The 16,104-nt window shown below is 37.0% G+C and overlaps 1 protein-coding gene across 1 annotated transcript; it reads left to right on the forward strand.

Annotated features, from left to right (window-relative positions):
• Positions 1–663: 663 nt before the first annotated feature.
• Positions 664–16,104, forward strand: LOC104592216 (HSP20-like chaperones superfamily protein). The gene is made up of 6 exons (XM_010251446.3): positions 664–838; positions 4,011–4,194; positions 12,008–12,170; positions 15,319–15,353; positions 15,437–15,479; positions 15,762–16,104. Exons 1-6 carry the CDS (start codon positions 801–803, stop codon positions 15,794–15,796), a joined length of 498 nt encoding a protein of 165 aa, XP_010249748.1. The 5' UTR covers positions 664–800; the 3' UTR covers positions 15,797–16,104.

Genomic DNA, 16,104 nt, shown 5'->3' on the forward strand with positions numbered 1-16,104 from the left:
ATTGATCTTGGATGCAAACTTTCTATATTTGAACATTAATTTATTGATTAAAGATCTAGCAATTTCTTTTAATCATGTAAATAGATTTTGTAATATTGCTACTTGCATACTAACCAAGAAAGATCTAAAAGAGTCTGAATTATTTATCCAAGATCCACTTGAATGGATTCAAGATCTGGTCAACCAAAATTTAATTAGACCTTAACTGTACTCTATGGCTGTTTTATTATTAATGAATTCATCTAAAACTAAATGTGAGAACATGGGTACAAGCAAGAGTAATAAATACGGGGAAACAGGGTCCTTGCCGCAGTCTCCAACTATTAGGGAAAAAGCCTTGTTGGGCTCCACCATAAAGTGTGGGGTAGCCCTAATCCATTGAACAACATGGTCAGGAAAACCTACGTCAGTGATACCACGTCATGAGGTTAGGGCTCGGTGTTAGGTGGGCTCCACCCATTTGAAAATGACGAAATGTTGCAGGTAAAATAATCATGGACACCATTTATATATATGGTCCGACTACGTTCAATGCTGATGCATTACACTGTATCTCATCACCCTCTCTGCACCAAGTTGCAGAAGTGCTCTTTTCTCTTTTTTTTTTTTTTTGTTTTTTTAACTGCAGAAAGAAACACTTGTCGAGTAGAGACTAGAGAGTGACGCCTTCGCCTTGACGGAGGGTTTTATTTTTATTCGGAAGCTTTTTCGGTCTTGGTCGGCATAGAAGAAGGACATTGGTGAGGCCTGAGGGAGTGGAAGAAGGGGATTGACGTGGGAGGAGAAGAACAAGAAGATCGATGCGGAAGGAGGAGATTGTCTGCAAGCCTGCAACCAGGTCTTCCTTTTTCTTTCTTTCTTTCTTCTTCTAGTCTTCCTCCTCCTCTATCCACTGTCGGCGTACAGCGTGCGTTTTGATTGTCCTCATTATCCCTCTCTCCCAGAAGAACCTAAATTTCCCTCTCGGTCTCTCTTAGTCTCGAACCGACATCTCTCTCTCTCTCTCTCTCTCTCTCTCCAATATCCATAAATGATAAAAGAGCCCTTCTCTCTAAAACAAACTAGGGGCTTCGCCAGTTCGCATTCTCTCTCTACATGGGTTCTCTTTTCTCTACAATCTGCACTCAGCACTTGTTCAATCAATTCAACTTATGCTTCAACATAACATCCATAATCCCATACCTTTTTCCTTACTTGCTTTTTAGATAGATGATAAATGGATGATACTTGCGGTTCTTCAATTAATTGCTTGTTGATGAATGGAATCATAATTTGTCGATTTCAAATATTACAATCTTTTGGTTATGTTTGATATGGTTCATTGTCAACTGGTAGAAGACATTACTGTCCTTCAACTCTAATTCTGTCTGTTTGCTAAATAAAAGTTAATTATCCAATGTTTGTCCCAGCTATCTGGGTCTTGGGAGGAATGGACTGGATACAGACCTAACCTTCGGCATTTTTTTTTTTTTTTTGCACAAAGTGATTTCTCTTAGATGGCTGCTCGCCATAATTAACCCAAAATTCTAGGATTTCTTTTGTGAATTTCCATCTTAGAGGCCCTCAACTGTTGCGTAGGTTCGCTTATATCCTTTTAGGCTTTCACAACCACGTTCCATCTACTTTAATTAGAGATGCTGATTTATCAAAGATAAGTTCTAACAGTGTGGACTAGAATCGTCCTTATCAGAAAAAAAAAGAAAAGAAAATGTGAACTAGAACCGTACCAAATCCAGCTTATTCTATCCTCACCTTATTTCTTTATTTATGCTGTACTTTGTTTTTCATTGATGCCATTCTCTTACTATGGGGCCCTTATCGGAGGTTGCCTTTCTTTATTTATTCTGTTTTATATATAAAACAGAATTAATGGTATCATATATCTTTTTAAAAGAAGAGGTAATATATATTCTCTATTTGAATGCATTTTTTATTGATTATTGCATTTCTGCTTACAGCTTGTTATGAGTTTCCTTTATTTGTTTCTCATATTAGTTCTTATCTGTTATTATTGTTAGAATGTTATTTAATGTTGTTATTTTTCTTTCTTTTATTGATTGGGCGGCCAGGGGTATAATGGCCATTGTATCCCTCATTGAATTTATATATAGTGTTGAAGGGGGCGGATGCTAGAACTTTTGGCACCCCTATCATTCTTCTTTCTTTTCTGCTCTCTTCTATACCTCTCTTGTTGTTTTCACATCAAATCAATCCTTTTTCTTGCCTTTTAGTTTTCACACAAATTCAAGTTTGAGAAAAGCTCGCCTCATTTTGGAAAAAAACCCACTTCATTCTATGGTTGGTTCTCTTTGCAGTTATGTCCTTATTATGTCAGTAGAAGCTTGTAGGTATAGGAGATTGAACTTGGAACTTGATGAAATGGAAATTATCTGTGTGTGTGTACGTGTGTGTGTTTGTAGCCGACAATTTAAAATTGAATTTGCACCTAGCTTGCAGGTGGGCTGGAGGACCAAAAGCTTAAGGGGCCATTTGATAACAGAAGAAGTGAATGAACTGAATGACTTATTGCTTTGTCTTTATCTGATAAAACGATTAAATAATAAAATATTCAGAGGTAAAGTATTGGATCCAACTTCATCTTCAGCCATCAACCTTCTTGATAACTTATTCACTAAAAAGACAAAGCAAGAAGCCATTCAGTTTGGCTGTCATCAAATGATCTCTAACTGATGCAGGGACTGGAAAGCGATTTCTTTATTTTTTGAGAAACAAAATTTTGTTTTGGGAAATTTCAGCATGGGTCTGGGGTTTCACAAGAATTACTGTTAAAATAGAACCCCTAAGTATGTTTTTTGTTAAATAGATATTAAAAATCTCCTAAATTAGATGCAGTTTAGTCACTTTGGTTTATTTGAATTGTGAGTTAATTCATGATGTCTAGATGGTTCTATTTGTCTTGTGGGGCATGATGTACTTAATTTCCTCTTTTTGTTCTGTTATGGGGTTTTAATAAAAAAGGCCATTATCTGTGGTCTTGGGTGGGGTGGACCAGAAAAGAATCTAGGCAGTGTGGTCTTTCTCTCAGACTCACCCACATTCTCACACCACTAGTAATGCAAGGTTTTACCACTGCACCAAACAATGGCCTCTTAATGGCTAAATAATTGAAAATTTCAAGAGTATATTGTTTTTGGAATAACCGCGAACTTTAATTTTTAGGAGTGGAGACCCTTGCCCAATGTTGGTCCCAGATATCTGGGATCTTAGGAAGGGTGGATTGGATACACTCCTAACATTTGGTATTTTTTTTTGCACAAAGTCGCTGCTCTCAGACTCGAACCCACATTCTCACACTTGACAGCCTTGGATTTTACCATTACAATGGCCCCTTTTAGGGGTATATTCCTTTAATCCATATTTCTAATTCATGCCCCTAGAAGCACGCTGCTTCAACCATCTTTCATTTGGTGCACTGCTCTCCGCTTCAGCAAGTAGAGAAATACATCCTCCACCTCTGTATCCAACAAAGGATACCTAAATCTTGAGTACTACAGAATCTATTGACCTCTTTCTTCAAAGCATTGGTTTAGTGTGTTATTTTTAGAACTTACTCTATATAACCTTGGTCAAACTTCAAAGCAAATCCATGATAACTGGAGTAGTCTAGCTTAGTTTCATCTTCATTAGCAATTCCACCCTCACAAATATCACCTATTCTTTCTTGTCTCATTTGTATTTAATTTCATAAAACCATTTGGTCTTGATCTGCCTCTTAAACATGGTTAGTTGACCTTGCATGCTAATTTCTATTTTTAAGCATTTCTCTCCATGTTGCATCCTGATGTAGAAGAGGGCCATGTTTTTGTGTGAATTCTTTCTATTTCGGTTCCCCATTGGACGTTAGATTGAAGACTTAAAAAATTGGACATTAGATTATCTTACTAGTGGGGCTACAAACTTGTCTATTTGATTATTTCTGGGTTGACATATATGTTTTCTCCTCCTTAGAGATGCACTGTATTACTAAAGCGGATAGTTTTTTTTTTCAGCCGCAATCCGGAAGTTCTTTGGGCACAGCGTTCTGATAAGATTTACCTGACCATAGCTTTGCCAGATGCGAAAAATGTGTCAGTGAAAAGTGAGCCCGAGGGGTTATTTAGTTTCTCTGCCATGGGTGCACAAGGGGAATCATTTGATCTCAATCTAGAATTGTATGGAACCATTGTTCCTGAGGTAAGCATGTTACGATCCTTTGTTAAAGTACCTATATTTTCTAGTTATGAACTAGATATTTGATTTTAGCAATTCTTTGTTTTCTATATCTTCTGAAATTATGAATTGTTTATCATCTTTCTTCCACTGGGTTGATGGTTTGGGCTAATTTATTAAAATATTATGACAGAGACATTGTGGGATGGAAGTAAGTCTGTGTGTGGTTTACAACTGATTATTTGTTCAAATGATGCAATCTTTACAAAAGACGAAGGTTTTAAGTTGCAACAGGATAGAAGTTGTCAGAAAAGTCAATGTGGCTAGAAAAGCAGAGTTAATGTTAATGAGAATATTAATGTGAATTGTATTATGAAAGGGGAAGTAGAACTAAGTCCATTAACTCTTGAATTACTTCCCCCTTTGGAACCACTGGTCTGCTGCTAATAATCTGATTTCCTTAGTATGCATCTATGTATCCAGTTCCTGATGCTTTGCTCCTTAACCATTGTACTTCCAAGTACTACCTTCGATCCCCCTCCACTATGTTCTTATGTATTTTTTAATGGAAAGATAAATAAAAATTGATAGAAGACAGATGATACAATGACCTTGGAGGGGGTATGACTTATTTAAAGCTCTCAACACGGAAACCTTTCTTTTCTTTTCTTTCTTTCTTTAGTTATTCCCCTTTAAAGAAGCCTTGATAGAAAACATATTGGTTAAAGTGGTTTGTTGGGTTAAATCTCTGCATAATTTTAAACTGTATTCTGATGAAGACATCTTGAGAGGATTGTAAACTGTTGTAATGTATACACCAGCAAGTATTTATCAAAGAAAAAAGAAGTCTACACCAGCAAGGAGTAAAATGCAACATTTTTGGTGGTATCTTTAGGGACATTAATGTTATGATTATTGGCATTATACTGTGGACCTGTAGTTCAAGGTGACTCAACAAGGGCTGAATTACTAGCACTACATCTACATCGGGGACTGAAGTTAGGGAAATCATTAAACTACAAAAAATTCACAGTGGAAGGTGATTCCTGAGTAGTAGTAGTGCACTGGTTTAGACACTGTTGCATGGACTATCCTAAATGGACAACGTGTCTGTGTTGGACATGTGTTGGAGCCCGATACTCCACAGATTGGTGAGGACATTTCTATTTAACATTTCTTTTCTGTTTCTTACCTTAGCTGACATGAATGAACAACTAAGTTACAAGATGAATTCCATTTATCATATCAAACATTTCTTAATAACAAAAGCAACCTTTTTTTTGTAAGCAAATAATGTTGTAATTCAAAAAGTATGAACTACTTTAATATAGTACATTTATCTGTATACGTGCAAGCCCATATTTTCTCATCTTGCCAAGTTAGACTCTTGGAAATGTATTGGATTCTGACTAGGGTTGCAACTTGGGCCAGGTTAGCCCAAACCCAACCTGAAAAAGTTGGGTTGGGTTGAAATTCAGGCTAGAGTTGAAAACTATGAACCCAACTTAACTTCAGGTTGGGTTAGGATTGAGGCATTGGCCAATCCAATTCAACCCAAACTTGACTTTGCTTCATATTTGCATGTTTAAAATACTATATAGACATTTATTTATGTATGTAAGTACTTATGTATATATGTATGTATGCATGTGCGAAACTATGCATCCATAAATGTATTTATGTATATGTGTATGCATGTATTCCATAAATATGTGTATGTATGTATGTATCTATATGTATGCAAGTTGACAATTTTAAATTTAACGGTAATTTTTTCTCAAAAAGCATGATAACTATGTTATTTTACATATAATAATGCTAAAACTGAATTTACCTCGACTCTTAAGTCTAAGAAATAAGAACATTTGGCAAAAGGAAGTAGAGAAGTCAGGCCAACCTGAACCCAATCTTGAACAGGGTTAGGGCTAGGGTTGGAGGTTCCAGAGCCCAGGTTGGGTTAGGGTTGATCCCATCCTGATCTAACCTGGTCTGATTTGTACCCATAGTTCTGTCTCCTGTGTCTGTGGCCGTGCAGCAACATTTAGACATGACACCCCCGGGCCATGGCAGTACTGACATGTAGTGAGAGAATTAAGACAGTTAGCAAGAGAATTGAGAATTGAAATTAGACAACCAAGAATTGGCTAATGACAAATATCTTGGCTAAACAAGTGGCAAACAAAGGGTTGTACATACTAGCATATGGATAATGAAATGGCAGTTTCATAATTTTTGGAATATTCAATATTTGGTATTTCAGCTTATTGGTGTCTTAGGAATAATGTTTTTAAGTTACTATTCTTAGTAAATATCAAAGTTATTACTCTTATAGTAATTCCTGTATTTATAGTAGAATCATGATTTACTATTTTTAGTAATTTTAAGTGCCTTTGCAATACATTAGTTTTAATAGAAGTAGTAATGGGATTTTAGAGTTATTTAATGAGTCACAAGTCCTCGTTTGGGCATCCCTATGGGCTACCTTAACTTTAAAGTGGTTAATATTTGTTTTAGCCTTTTAGGTTAGTTTTCTAGTTGAAATTGGAGTCTGCGAAGGAGATCTGAGCTCTCATGTTTAATTTATAAATAGTCATTGTACTTGGAATTTTAGAGTGGAATTAATTTATAAATAAAGTCATTATACCAGTGATAAAACAAGACACCACAGCTGACATCTTTATTGTTGTTAAAGTCTTTATGGTAAATACACTTGTGAAACATGAACTATTGAAAAGTAAGTAAACCATGTGATGTCTTTAATGTGATTGGTTGAAATCTTGATTTAACGTGCAGTAAATAATCCTAAATGTGCCGTAGTTGGAGTGTTGGACTCTCTGATGATCTATTAACCTATATGGAAAAATAGACTGATAAAGACAGCTGTTATCCACCAATAGAGCTTGGATTATGTGGATATATTTGAGGACTGTAGATGTATGGATGACATGGGAGGAAAAGAATAATAGGCTCTTTGAAGAAAGAAAAGGACTCAAGAAGCAGTCGAGGAAAGCATACAAGTAAAAGATTTGTGGTGGGGGAAACGACTCTAAAGAATAAAGTCTCGGGCCTTTATATTTTGTCATCTCATAAAAAATTTGGGGCACCATTTGCTTTGATTGCTTTCAATGCTTAACATTTATTTGAAATTTTGAATGTGAGATGATACACTAGTTTATGTTAATGCTATGCAATTTTTTGTCAATTGTTAATTCTTATTTTTGGGCAACTTTTCAAGTGATTGCAAACATGAGAATTTCTAATTTCTCATAAAATTTCCTATTTTTGGGATGTTTACTACATTTATTTATTTTAATTATTTATTAATTAAAAAAATGCATGTTTAAGAGGTTTAGGCCTCTTGCATTCTGGTTTGTGCCTCATGCATTAGGGTAGTGGAACATCTTGTGTCTTGCCTCAGTTTTTTAAAACATTGCTGCAAACTCACTAGCAGTCAACTCCCCATCAAGAATTTGCATACTTTCTTGTCTGTCTGTCTGTCTCTCTCTTTTGAAAAATAACATGATTACTTCATTAAAGCATAAAGATTTATTATTACATGAGGTCCAAAGCAAAATCCATTGGGGTGGTTAGCCAACACTAGAAACAGTCAATGACAATGCCAAAGTAACATCTCCCTCCCTTGGGGAAATAGTCCCTATTTTAAATAGAATTAACAACTTCCCCCCTTTGGGGAATTAGTCTCCTGGATGCCCCTTCCTTAGCTAATGAATCTGCTAGAGCATTTGCAGACATTGGTACCCAAACCACTATGGTTTCCTTTCTTGGTTTCTCTTAAGCCATCTTGTCACCACTTTTGATTGTCCTTCAACTATGAATTGTCTTAGGTTCTTAGTTTTGGTCCACAGGTCCAGAGAAAAGTGCCATGACATTCCCCTCCTTGTATCTAAATTCTAAAATTACCCCTGATTCTTGATTGTCCTGGGTTACCCAAGCTGCACCCATCAAAGTTCAATTTAATGAATCTGCCGCTGGACTCTCCCACTGAACTACCCACTGAACTATCACCGGTAGTCTTTGTGATGACGAAGATTCAGCCTGCTGGCTTTGAGCTTCTTAGTATATCATCAGTTGTGAATGAGCTGAATTTCTCTCTTGTTTTGACCCAATGCACGACTTTAATTAAGATGTTTTTAATGATCTCTTCTGCACCTTCTCTCTTTACCCTTGAACAGCCTTGCATTTTTTTTTGATGAGTGAACAGCCTTGCATTTCTCTCCTCCCAAATGCACCGTAAAACTACTGCCTTTGTGAATCTCCATAAAATCTTACCTCTTCTCTTCCTTGGATGGAAAAAAGATGACTGAATAAACTTCTTAGGTCAGAAGGAGGGGTCCACATGCATCCAAACAGATAAAAGAAAAACAACCAAATAGTAGATACACAAGTGCAGGACATTAGCAAGTGGAAAGAGTCTTCACTGTGTGATTTGCAAAAAGAACAGCAGTGAGGGGATATACACCAAAAAGGTTTTCTCTGCTGCAAATTCTCACAAGTATTAATTTTATCATGATAGACCTCCCAGCAGAAGGCTCTTATTTTTGGACAGGACCATTTGAGATGGCACTAACTCAGTAGGATAACGTAAGATTTAAGATTACTGATTAGCTCATTGAAGAAGGAAGCACAAGAAAGGAAACCAGAGGAAGTTAGTATCCAGACCTTGTTATCACTCCTTGAAGCATCAGGGGAAACCCCTTCTAAATTATTCAACAATGGGATCACATCTAAAAGACTTTGTCCCTTAGACCCCTTCTGAGGCCAAGATTCCAAACTGGATCATTTGGAGAGAAAGAGACACATTGAGATACTAGAGCCTCTTTTAGGTCTGAAAATGGAGAAAATGAGGGGTAATTTATCTTTTGAGGTCTGATCACCTCACCAGAAATCCTTCTAAAATTTAATTCTCATCAATTCTGACAAAAGGTAGGAAGGAAGAACTGACTGAATGGCTTTCCAAGGAGAGGAAAGAGGAGCACTGGAGTTTAAGCTCGTGACCCAACCATTGTCAGCCACCCCGTGAATGCTTTTAATGGTTTTATGCCACAGTTTGTCTGAGTCTCTAGGAAATATCTCCAACCACTTTCTAAGAAGAGCCTTGTTTTCTGCTTCTCAATCTGCCCAACCCTGAAACCCCCTTCCTTTTTACTCAAACACACCAGGTCCCACTTAATCAAATGATTTTTTTTAGTGTCTCCTGGGTCTCATAGAAATTCCTTCATTATTTTCTGCAAAATCTTGGCAATACTAGCTGGAATCCTAAGGACAGACTGGTGATAAATGAATTGATTGGCTGGGGTTGATTTTATTAAGGTAATTCTAGCCCCAAGGATATGTAGTTCTTCTTCAGGCCACTAGTTTCTTAGAGAACTTCTGAGTGATAGAATTCCAAAAGATAGAAGTCCTAGGTTACCTCCTAGGGGGAAGCCCCAAGTATTTAATTGGCCACCCAAACAACCAAGCATTCCAGCACCTCTGCAAATCTCCTTTAACCTCTCCTCCTCCATATTTGATTCTAGCTATACAGCTCTTTCCAAAGTTTACCTTCAAGTTTGAAATCTTCTCAAAAATCCTCATTAAGGTCTTTAAATTCTTGTAATTTCATTTTTATTTTACTACTAAAGAAAAAGAATTTGCTTATCTTCAACAAATGCCATTTGAGTTGGCTCCGCCATCTCATGCAACACTGCTCTAAGTCTTCTAGACAGCACTTTTAAAATCACTTCATATAGGATCGATATCAAACTAATGGGCCTGAAGTCCTTTAACAAACAGCCCTCTCTTTCCTTGGAAGTAAAGCAATAAATGTAGCAGTAGCACCTCTCTTGGGAATACCTGATTAGCAAAGTTTATGAAAATTGCCAACACATCTTCTTTAATGCTATTCCTACATGCTTTTAAAAAATGTCATATTAAAGCTATTAGGACCAGTTGACTTCTTACCATCACCTTAATAGCTTCTTTATTCTGTTCCAACCCAGAACTTCTTTCAGATCCATCCACTATATTGTCCTTCAATCTCTTCAAATGTTTTCTTTTTTCTTTTGATGATAGCTTAACTTTATTACTTATGAGAAAGAATGATTTATATACAATGGATCTGCAGCCTCTTCAACTGTTTCCAAGTGCAAAATGTCTTCTTGGCATTGCAGTATATAAGGAAATATAGAAGTTCCTCATCATCCAGCAATTTCATTATGCGACTCCAATTCTTTTATTCCTTTTTTTTGATCAATAACTCAGAAAAGAGATTTCATTAAGCTAATTAAGGCAGCACAACAAGAAGTTGTGAAGGATACAAATAGACACCGAGTGTCCAAATCCCCCAAGTATTACAATTGAGCCCAAAACATAGACCGCCTTTGTACCCCTTGTTTAGCTAAACCACCCGCCAAACTGTTGGCCGATCTTCTAACCCAATTAACTTGAATCAACATATCCCTGGAGAGCCTTTTGTCCCCCAACTGTCTTTGTACCCCTTGGGTGCCATGAAGCTCCTTCCCCTTTCTTTAACCAGTCCACAACTGTTTTGGAATCACCTTCAATAATTAGCTTTCCAAAACCCATTTCCTTGGCCTTTTCAAGCCCAAAAACAGCTGCTAAGAATTCTGTTGATGCCACATCACTTTGCCCAGCTGGGCTCGAGAAGAAGGCACATATATTACCTTCTTCATTCCTGATAACTCCTCCAATTCCAGCGGGGCCTGGATTGCCCACACTACTCCCCTCGAAATCCAGTTTCAATCAGCCACAAGGCGGGGGAGACCAGACCACTGTTGCAATCTGTCTTCTAGAAGATGAGGCAGCTATTGCCCCCCAAGTTCTGAAGAAATCATCAATCTTAAAGTCTGAGAACAAATTCAAGATCTTAACCCAATGTGTCACTCCTAGGGTTATGATCTCAATCAATGCTTCGTTATTCCTCTCCTTTTCCCTCGAAATTCTAGAGTTTCTTTCCTCCCAGACTGTCCAAATAACTGCTGCCCTTGTCCATTGTTCCACATCAGTCTACCTCTTTTAGTAGACCACCTACAAACAGAGGGGTTAAACCACCCTCTTACTAACAGGAGAGAGCCACCTGCAACCAAAAAGTGAAGCAAACCACTCCCAGATAAAGCCAACAAAAGGACAGAAGATTAGAAGATGAACTGCAGTCTCACCATTAAGCTTGCACAAGCTGCACCAGTTTGGCCTCTTCCTTTGAAGCTTATCACAAGTATTAATGCAACCATGAAACACTTCCAAATAGAAAGCACCGACTCCAATTCTTCTCAAACTTCAGCCTTGATATACAATTTCTTCTCTCCTTGCTTTCACATAAGCATGGAATCATGCAGTGTTTCATAACCTGCCTTAATTCAAAGTACTCTATCAAATCTTTTCCCTATGAGTTGACTCTGAAAGCTCCTTTTTATTCCTTCCCTTTCCACCATTGCTTCTCCAACCAGGTTGATCCAATTCCTCCACTTTGTCCAACCACACCATTTTCTCTAAATGTGTTTCTTTTCTATTCATCAAAAATACCAAAAGCGTTTCTATTCAATCTTTTTAAACTTCAATTAATTCTTGCAACTTCATTGGCGAAGAACTACTCACCCTATCACCAATTATCTATCATCTCAAAAAACTCCAGATGTTCCAACCATATATTCTAAAATTTGAATGTATACAATCTCTCCCTGATCACAGGGTAATGCCAGTGGTATTTGTGCTATGCCGAATACCTTTTTTTTGCTTATCTTATGAATCATCATTATCAACCATGGGTATTTTTGGCTTCTTTGCATTTCTAATTCTTCAAAATTTATCTTGTCTGCAGGGAAGTAAAGTTAATGTTGGACTAAGAAACATTCTTTGCTCAATCCAGAAAGAGCAGAAGGGTTGGTGGAAGAGACTTCTAAAATCAGATGAAAAACCTGCACCTTACATCAAGGTTGATTGGAACAAGTGGTGTGATGAGGATGATGAAGAGTTGATCAAGTGTAAGTTGACATTGGGTTCCTTTTATTGTTTAGTTCATCCGAAGTTTGTCTTTGGTGCTTTCATGGCACTTGGCAGGAATTGAATCTGAAATGTTGCTTAGTTCTGAAACTTCATACGAATTTCATGTTTCACTTTGCTTTTGGATAGTTGAAGGTTGGCATTTCTCTCATGTCACCATACTGTATGGACCACCTGTATGTATTAGCATCTTGTATGCTAGTAATATAAATAAACTAGTTCCACTGTTTCTAGTTGCTCCTGATGCAGGGACAAAGCAGTGTTTTAAAAGCACAAGGGGCATTTTACACCCAAGGTGCAAAATGCAAAAATGCAAAAAGAAAAAAAGCGTACAAAATAAAAAATGCAAAAAATATATATTAGTTAAGAATCTAAACTTAAAATTTAAAATAAATGTTTTAAAAAAGCCTATTATCTCAAGTTTTTAAAAGATATGTTCCGGGGCAAATTTTGAAAACATTTATTTTAAAATTTAAGTTTATATTTCAAACATTTATTTAAGCTTAGCCACTAGGCTTAAAAAAAGGGAAAAATGCGCAAATTTTGAAAATGCACATGCTTAGGCTGAAGCACAAGGTGTACCAGGTACATACCTTTTGGAAGTGCTATGCCTGGGGCCTAGGTGAGGCGTATACCTTAAAATGTGCCTCAGGTGTGTCTTTTAAATTACTGGTTTCTTGGTCTTCTGGTAAGTGGTGTCAATTAGTCTGGGTTGATCAAGACATAGGCTTGTAGATGTAGAGTTGGTTCCTTCACTTCATTTCATATGTTATTTTAGCTTTATGAGCGTTTCTGTATATCAGTCTATTCTGCTCTACCTATTACTGCTGTAAATATGTTGGCTGCATTTGGTGCATCTTTCCGTGCGGTCTTTCGGCTGTTTACAAGTTGGGAAGACTGATTTTCGGTCTATTTCCATTTGGCGCACAGAAGATCTAGCCGCCAAAAGCCGGAATGCCGAAAAGACGCGAAAAGCCCATTTTGGGCTGATTTCGGGAAGCTCCAAATGAAGCTTTTTTGCATCTTTCATGGTTTATTCTCACGCGGAAAGACGCACGGAAAGATGCGTGCCTGCCAAACGTGCTTCGGACTGCTCAGATCTTCATGCAAAAGCTCAATGCGCCTTTTGACTGTCAGAGCTACCAGAAGATTTTCCCAAAAAGACACGCCAAACGAGCCCGTAATATTGTTCATCTGAATTCTGAAGGCAGAGAATGCATTAGAGTTTGATTTTGTGAAAGCGTTAGGCCCTTTATAGTCTCCTGCTAACTCTAGTCCCCAGCTGCCATCTCTCTCTCTCTCTCTCTCTCTCTCCCCCTTGTCTCTTGTTTTGCTTCTATTATTGACAGGTTACTGCTGAAGCTTTAGGTAGATCATCAAATCCATCAATTACAGAAGATCAATCTCAGCAATTCTTTTTTTTTTTTCTCACTCAAGTAAACCTCTCTCTCTCTCTCTCATTCTCCCTCCCTCCCACCCTTCTCCGCAGTTTCAACTGGTTTCTAATATTTCCCTATGAAAATACCCCTTCATGGAAAACCATAGAATCGTCCAAAACCCCTCCCATAGCAGCCACCCTCTAGAGAATCCATATTTAACAGCTCCTTTTTGACTAAATTATCAAAAAAAGAAAACATCTCCTTTTTGACTATTTTTCAAAAGTTTCCTCCTAGATCTCAAGCTATCACAATTCTCTCTTCTCCTTTTTGAAAATTATGCATTTCTGTTGTTGCAGGATTTTAGTCTTTAAACCTGTTCTAAACCCTTTATTAGATACTGTGTCAAGATGATACTTCATAACGTCTGTTACACCAAGGCACTGTACAAAGGAATGGTCAATGGTCAATCTTATCTGTCTATATACTTATTGGTGTTAATATTTAAATATACATTATCTGTTGCCAGTCAATATATATGTGGGAAACCGAAAACAGTTTCTGATTAGGTCAAGTAGATGCCCCCACTTATTTCTTTTAGGTGGAGGAATCCTTGGTCAATTTGAATCAACAATTAGATCTGGAATCATCTGGATTAGATGTGTTTCACCCCCAGTCCATCGAACTGTGAGCACCCCTAATAGAAGTATTTTTGAAGGCAAAGCTAGGAGGGACCAAATTTCTATGATTCGAGGAAAAAGAATTATGGAATGGATTCTAATTTTACTAGAATTTGAAGGGATCTCAAAGGAAAGAGATAAATCTAACAACACCCTTGTTTTGGCTGGTGACAGTGTACTCTAAATGTTTCATTAATGAAAGTACCGTTTCCAATAAAAAAAAGGTCTCATAGGAAGCATTTGGAAATGATTCCTGGTATTTATTTGAATAGGGATCATGGGGTTAATCTCTTGTATTTGTATTTGATCTTTTTGCTATTTTCTGTATGTCTTTTATGTTCTGATTGTATGTCTGGTGATCCCTTGACACCTTCTTGGATGTACTTTTTAATACAATTTTTCCTTTTTTGTTTATTATCAAAAAGAATATTTTGGAAGGATAGAATTAAATTTATAAATTGTTTGTCTTTTACTACATTATGTCCCCTTTGTCAAAGATCTGATGTGCCCAAATCACTTCGAATTCCCTCAGAGAAGGGCAGGCTTATTTTGGCTAGAGAGCAGTTCTGTAAGACAGGAAAGAAAAAAAAACGTTCAGCACTAACAAAAGTAAATTCAGCATACTAGACTTTGTCCACAATTAAGGCCCCTTTCGTTTTTTGGGAAGTTACTTACCCAGGTAAATGCAGTTACCTGGGTAAGTTTTTCCTGGGAAACACTTACCCGGGTAAGTACATTTACCCATGTTCTTTTATTTCTCATGTAAATAAGTAAATGACCATTTTAGCCATAAAAATTCATTATTAAAAGGGGCATTTTTGTCCCATTCAAGTGTTGGCAACTTTCTCCTTAGTCCCCACATAAACTTCCCCCGGGTAAGTGATACACAGGAAAATAAACTTCCCCTAATCCCCACATAAATCTGAAAAAAGAACATGGGATTCTTGATCAAATCCCATTGACCAACTTTCCCCCCTCTCAAAATCCGAAAAAAGAACGCCTCCTAAATAGTATATCCCAGAATAAACAATGGTCATACTTGGTTTTACTGATGATTTTGTATTCTTCTGCAGCCGATTTTGCTTCTGATGATGATGATGGTGCTGCGGTAATATTATCCTCCATTTGTATTTTATGAAAATAGATTTTGAACTTCCATGTTATTCTCTGTATAACTTTTCCCTATTGCAGGAAATTGGTGAAGATGAAAGCAGTGATGATGAAGGAATGCTTTGTGAGTCAGATATTAGTTTTTTCTGTTTTGACAATTCACTGCACAATAAGCACATTCCACACTTCATTTTTAAATGCATTTTTTTAAAGATTGTAAAACTGCATAAAATTGTAAGTAAAGTTCATTTGGCTCAAAAATAATCTTCTTTTGACTTGAATTATTCCTCTCATCAAGTTGCACCAGCTTTTCCATTAATCTTAGACCTGCATTAGTGCTGCTTCACATCAACTGGATTATTATACACAAATGATTTACAGTGATAAATTGAAAATTTTCTTACAGATCTTCCTGACCTGGAGAAAGCCAGAGGAAAGTAAAGATGACCTAGAACCAAGCAATAGACAAGACTCAGGATTTTTGCTTACAGAGAGAGTTGAAGACTCGGGTTTTTTGCTTTTCTTTTGCGTAAATCTTGTAATGGTGTTCAGGCAAACTAACAATGATCTAGAACCAAGCAATAGACAAGATCTGGTCTTAACAGATACGACCTTTTTGGCGTTATCTTCGTGGCCTGAAACAGAAACTTGAAATGGTGTAAATGATCAGCAATGGCAGGCTTTTGTACATCCAAAACTTATTTCTTGTTTTCCAGAAGCATAGAAATATAGAACTATCTTTCGTCCCA

This window comes from Nelumbo nucifera, chromosome 3, assembly GCF_055504915.1.
Source record: "Nelumbo nucifera cultivar China Antique chromosome 3, China Antique-T2T, whole genome shotgun sequence".
In the NCBI taxonomy this organism is placed as follows: Eukaryota; Viridiplantae; Streptophyta; class Magnoliopsida; order Proteales; family Nelumbonaceae; genus Nelumbo; species Nelumbo nucifera.